Source organism: Sitophilus oryzae, unplaced genomic scaffold (assembly GCF_002938485.1).
Source record: "Sitophilus oryzae breed Bouriz unplaced genomic scaffold, Soryzae_2.0 scaffold_111_pilon_pilon, whole genome shotgun sequence".
Taxonomy (NCBI): Eukaryota; Metazoa; Arthropoda; class Insecta; order Coleoptera; family Curculionidae; genus Sitophilus; species Sitophilus oryzae.
In genome coordinates this window covers 4,088,212-4,094,340 of record NW_022145749.1, presented here as the reverse complement: position 1 = coordinate 4,094,340, position 6,129 = coordinate 4,088,212, and the positions used below count along the sequence as shown (strand labels likewise).

Sequence of the window (6,129 nt, the reverse complement as noted above, 5' to 3'; positions counted from 1 at the left end):
TATGGTTAACAATAAGGTTTACAAAAAAACTTGTGAATTAAGAGAGGCACTAAAAGTGGCGGTACGAGAGAACTTTAATTAAGTCGACCGGTCCTTCTATGAGAATAGGTAGTAATTCATTTTTAAAAAGATGCAACTCAAAACAATGGCGGATTTTTTGAACATTTTCTAAAATAACTTAAAGTGTATGCAGTGATATTATTTTTTAAGTTTTAGTTTGTGTAATGTAAATTGTAAGGAACCGTTTAGTAATGTATTCTAACTTTTTATAAGTTTTATAAATCATAATAGAATTTAAATACCATGCAATCCAATTGCAATTAATCAAGAAAGATCAGAATTGGCTATAACTAAATGTAACTTTTCTAACATGTCTTGAAAACCGTTCTCTAAAAAACGTAACATTCACCGGTTAACGTATCCTCGAAAATCTATGGTCAAGAAAAGTTGAACCAATAATCCTACACGCTCTTCTTCATTTGAAAAATTCATATTTACAATTTTTGCTTATTTTAATTTACAAAGTTTAGATGTGACAGCTTCAGATTTCCGAGAGCAAAGACGATTATACTTCTTTCCATGGCTAACTAAGTGAAATTGTTTAAAAATTATAGGAATTGGCTATAACTCAGTAATTTTTCGAAGAAAACCTAGTTTAGCTTATATCGCTGAAAAGCTTAAAAAATGGCGCTTTTTATGAAGTCATGGCCAACTATGGTTACAATTTAAAAAAATATATGTTTGTGTCATATGTCAAAAATGACAGGTTTTAGAAGAAAACGGAGGGCACAGTCTCATTAAGGATGTGATTATCTACAACTTTTATCTGAAAACTTTTTGTCCAAAACAGCTTATAATGGAGTTAGGGACAATTTTTAAAATAGCCGAAATTGTTTTTTTTCGAAATATCTAGTAAGCCATGAACTTATTCAAAAATCTGAAAGGCGCATATTTATAACCCCACAAAACTGCAATTCTTTCCCCATTTAATCGACTCTCTATCTCTAGTAGTTTCCGAGATACCCATAGAGAACATCGTAGGAAACTCACCGTGTATATACCCTACCAAAACCTTCTTAGCTCCATCTACGGTAACGTGGATGAATCAAGCATGTAAATCCTAATTTATGTCATATACTAACATACCAAATCTCGTTTCTTATCAGAAAATATGAAAAAGTTATAGGGGTGAACCACTTTTGAAAAACACCCGGTATATTATGATAATGGCCCTAGAAAATAATGGCTTCTCTATTATAAATTAGTAATATCATGGAGAAAATGCAATCGCAGTTTACTATAAAATGCTTCAATATACCACAAAATTACATTCGCAACTATATCGCAAATCCCAACTCCTAAAAACTCAAACTCGCAGATAGAACTCACGGTCCTAGTTAACAAAATCACAATCGCAACAAAATCGCAAATCGCAACGAAGTCGCAAATCGCAGCGATAGTAATACTAATTGCTTGAATTGAAACTTGGAAATAGAAGAAATCGCAATCGCAGTTTCCTATGAGAGCCAATCGCAGGTTCCGATTTCGATTTTAAAATCGCTGCAATTGAATCGCAGTTTGCGATTTCTTGCTCATCTCTAATAATAACCCCCTTGACTATTCCAATTAGACATACTACGGCTTACTTCGCGAGTAGTGTAGAAGCCATTTAAAAAATATCTTTTATAATTATTTTATTTTTTGTAGCAGGGCAAAAAGAAACCAATTCCGATTAGACTGAAATCGGAAGCGTCAGGTAGTACAGTGTATTTTAAAATGAAAGTACACCTCGAAATGTCTACCCTATTCAGATTTATAGCTAAATAAGGTTCTAAAATACGTTGGGTTAAGTAAAAACCCTGTCTTAGATTTAAGTAAACTAACCTGGATACATTGTAGTACCTCCGGAAAGTACCGTGTTAGCATAAAGATCCTTACGAATATCAACATCGCACTTCATGATAGAGTTATAAACAGTCTCGTGTATACCACAAGATTCCATTCCCAAAAATGAAGGTTGGAACAATGCTTCTGGGCACCTACAGATTTAATTCAAGCATTATCAGTAAATTCAAATAATTAGTTGGATATTTTACCTGAATCTTTCATTACCGATGGTAATAACCTGCCCGTCGGGAAGTTCATAGCTCTTTTCCAGAGATGTTGAATTAGCCGCAGTGGCCATTTCTTGTTCAAAGTCCAAAGCAACATAGCAAAGTTTTTCTTTAATATCTCTGACGATTTCCCTCTCTGCCGTTGTGGTGAACGAGTAGCCTCTTTCAGTCAAGATTTTCATCAAGTAATCAGTTAAATCATGACCTGTAAAAATAGAATGAAATTAAATCCAGCTTTTCCATATTGTTATTTATACTATGTTGTTCTTATCAAAAATTGCACTAATTTACCACAGATTTCAACCATTTTATGTTATACTCGGAATGAACGTTTCGCTAAAGTCAGTTTTTAATTATAACACGTTATAATAAATTTAGTAAAATGCGTGCATCTAGAGTATAAAACGATTGTTTTGGCATAAGGCTATCTATAGATCCTGTATTACTTAGGTATTTGATTTAAATGCAGACCTAAACCAAAGATTAATAGCTTTGCCTAAACTGTGTACTAGGACGTATTTCAGGAAAATATTTTCACCTCTTCAAGGTATACTAAGGGTTGGCAAATGTTAGTCTTGGGTCGAGATTTCCGTATATAAGGAGAGTACAATGAGTTTATAATGTACTGAACAAAGAGAGTATAGTAAAAACGTTGCCAAACATATGAAATAAACCGAGAAACTGTGCACATTGCTAAGAGACGTAGAAGGGTAAATAGTAGATTCGTCGCGGTCTTTTCACCGGTCGCCCCAATGAGTACCATATCAGAGACCATATCAGTACTTAAAATTTTAGGAAAGAGTGTACATCATGCTTCCAACTTCACGATTTAGTTACATCTCGTGATACTGTATTTGTTTATTTATTAATATGTCGTTGTAATTTTCCCTATAGCTTGTAAATTTTTAAGTGCAAGTTAGAAAAACCTACGCTTTTGGTAAAAATAAGTGGAATTGAGTTGATGTTCGACAGTGGCCGCGCTATTAGAACTCTGAATTTAAAAATTGATATTTCGAAATCCATTAGAAATAATTGATTGTATTTTTTTCCGTAAACTTTCTTAATATTTTTGCTATATTTTTTTCGCCGACACTATGTAAAAATCTTTATAAATAAAAAAGTTACACACGATTGCTGAAAATTGCAATGCCCTAAAATTAAATGGATGTTTTTTTTTAAATTTTGAATGAAAAAAAAACAAGCCTATCGAATTTTTCTTATTTAAACGTCTTGTAAAAGATCCGAATTTCAAAATAAAAGAAAGGTTGAATATCTAGAGTAATTCTTGAGTTATCACGTGATATATGTTAAAAAGTTGAGTTTTTAAATTATCGCGATTACTGACGTTTTCTCGTTATAAAAAAATGGACACCCTAACGATATCGTTATAATTCCATTTCAGATGCTCAGAAACATATCTAATGATTTTATCTAGTTATCTTTTCGAAAATAAAAGTCTTTTAAAAATAATCGGTTTGTGATCGTTATTTTACTTTACTTGATAGAGAAAGGCGTACCGGAGAAATGTGGCAACGCTGCAACAGCACATCATCGCATTTCTCTCACTCCGACTTAATAAGATCCCCATGTGATTTACTTCCACACATGTAAATACCGATCCAAAAGTAAGAGTTGTCACCACGGTATAAAAAAAAGAGTGAGTAGATAATTTTTTTTTGTATTATTGCATTTTTGGGTTCCTTCCTGGTCACATAATCCAAGGTTATTATTACATTTTCTTTAATAGTAAGAAGCAAACTAAAGAAGTAAATAAATATATTTGACAGCATTTTTAAAAAATATCATTAAAAGAAATGTTAAAATATTTTCCTGAAATATATCCTTATTTCTAACTTTTTTATTATATGAGTTACAGATGCCCGACGCATTATAGCCAAACCCTATATAGTTTAGCTATACACTTACACGAAGTTCTTATGATCTGTAGAGACCAGAAATGGTCTGATACACTTACAGGGTGGCCCATCGAAAACGTTCCGCAAGGCATAACGGTCAGGGTATTTATTTTTTCAAAAAATCCAAAAACACGTCAATTTTGTTTGTGAGGGGGACAACTTTTGCCCCAAAAATGATTGCAAAATCTTCAACCCTCTAAGCGGGGGTGTCATCCCCCAACTTTTTTCAAATGGAAGGGGGTCAAGTGGCGCCACTAATAAAAGAGCTTTCTATTCTCTATATTTCCCCGCTTCGTTTTTTGAAAATCGGTCGAGTCATTGAGAAAATATGAAGGATTGAAATTTGAAAAGTTTATCTAAACATTTATGAGAGTAAATGATAATTAAGGATAAATTCATTCGACCAATTTGCTGTTTTTTCTTATTATTTCTAGATGTTTACGCATTTTTTCACTTGCCACAACGTTGAACGATCAGGTGCGGTAGTTGCTAGATAGGTGTTCTGTGACTTGTGCGTTGAAGTTCTTCTCAATATCGTTAAACTGACCTACAATGGAATTTCCAAAAATACCAGCCCACACGTTCAATTTTTAAGGGTTTTGTGTGTGCACCTCGTGAAAAACCCTGCGGTTGTCCTCAGCCCAGTACCGACAGTTGTGCCGATTAACTACACCGCTCAAAAAGAAAGTACACTCATCCGAAAAACACACATTAAATAGGAAATTATTATCATTCGCCACTCGTTCACTCATAGTTTCACAAAATTGCAAACAACGATCAAAATCGTCTTCGTTGAGTTCTTGTACCAACTGAATTTTTTACGGGTGGAACTTGTGTTTTTTTAATATCCTATGGAAACTTGTACGATTCACGCCGGTCTCATTGGCTAATTTTCTTGTACTCAGAATACTGTCCATGGCAACTTGGCCCAATACGAATACCTCCATAGCTTCATTTACTACAGGATTTTCCCTCTGCCTCTTTTTATTCACACCGGAACCAGTTTCGCGATATTTTGCTACTAACTGGCGAACAATTTTACCATAAAGGTGTTTGTCAGGATGGAGTTCATTGAATATCTGCGCAACCCGATTGCAAACATCTAGAAATAATAAGAAAAACAGCAAATTAGTCGAAGGAATTTATTCTTATCATTTACTCTGATAAATGTTTATATAAACTTTTCAAATTTCAATCCTTCATATTTTCTCAACGACTCGACCAATCTTCAAAAACGAAGCAGGAAAGCATAGAGAATAGAAAGCCATTTTCATTTCGGTACCACCTGACCCCCCTTCTTATTTGAAAAAAAATTGGGGGATGATACCCCCGCTTAGAGGGTTGAAGATTTTGCAATAATTTTTAGGGCAAAAGTTGTCCCCCTCACAAACAAAATTGACGTGTTTTTGAATTTTCTGGAAAAAAATTACCCTGGCCGTTATGCCTTGCGGAACGTTTTCGATGGGCCACCCTCTATAGTAGTATCCTGTATTGTGATAAATTAGTGTTTCTTTGCTGTTGTAAACCTAAAGGTTTCAATGTAAATTATATTGTTCTTACCAGCCAAGTCGAGACGTAGAATAGCATGAGGAAGAGCGTAACCTTCATAAATAGGTACTGTATGAGAAACGCCATCTCCTGAATCCAGTACTATACCAGTGGTACGACCAGATGCATAAAGGGATAGTACAGCTTGAATGGCCACGTACATGGCGGGTGTGTTGAAGGTTTCAAACATGATTTGAGTCATTTTCTCTCTAAAGTTGAATTGTGGAATTGCATTGTCAATATTCCAGAAATCATTTGACTTTAATCGAAACTTACCTGTTGGCCTTGGGGTTAAGTGGTGCTTCAGTCAATAAAATAGGATGTTCTTCTGGAGCGACGCGAAGTTCATTGTAGAATGTGTGATGCCAGATTTTTTCCATGTCATCCCAGTTAGTGATTATACCATGTTCGATTGGGTATTTTAGTGTTAGAATACCTTAGAAATGAAAATAATAATGAAAAAAGCAATAATAAGATGTGCACCATGTTTTCGACATTTTATTGTATTTTCTAAATGTGCAAATTAATTATTACTGACGGATTTAAGTAAA

General features: G+C 34.1%; 1 protein-coding gene across 1 annotated transcript; it reads right to left on the bottom strand.

Moving 5' to 3' along the window:
• Window positions 1-1,857: 1,857 nt before the first annotated feature.
• Window positions 1,858-6,014, bottom strand: LOC115884349 (actin, clone 302-like). Its single transcript, XM_030902910.1, has 4 exons — window positions 5,855-6,014; window positions 5,591-5,787; window positions 2,097-2,319; window positions 1,858-2,039 (listed from the first exon to the last, which is right to left on the bottom strand). Exons 1-4 carry the CDS (start codon window positions 5,956-5,958, stop codon window positions 1,880-1,882), a joined length of 684 nt encoding a protein of 227 aa, XP_030758770.1. The 5' UTR covers window positions 5,959-6,014; the 3' UTR covers window positions 1,858-1,879.
• Between the last annotated feature and the right edge of the window lie 115 nt (window positions 6,015-6,129).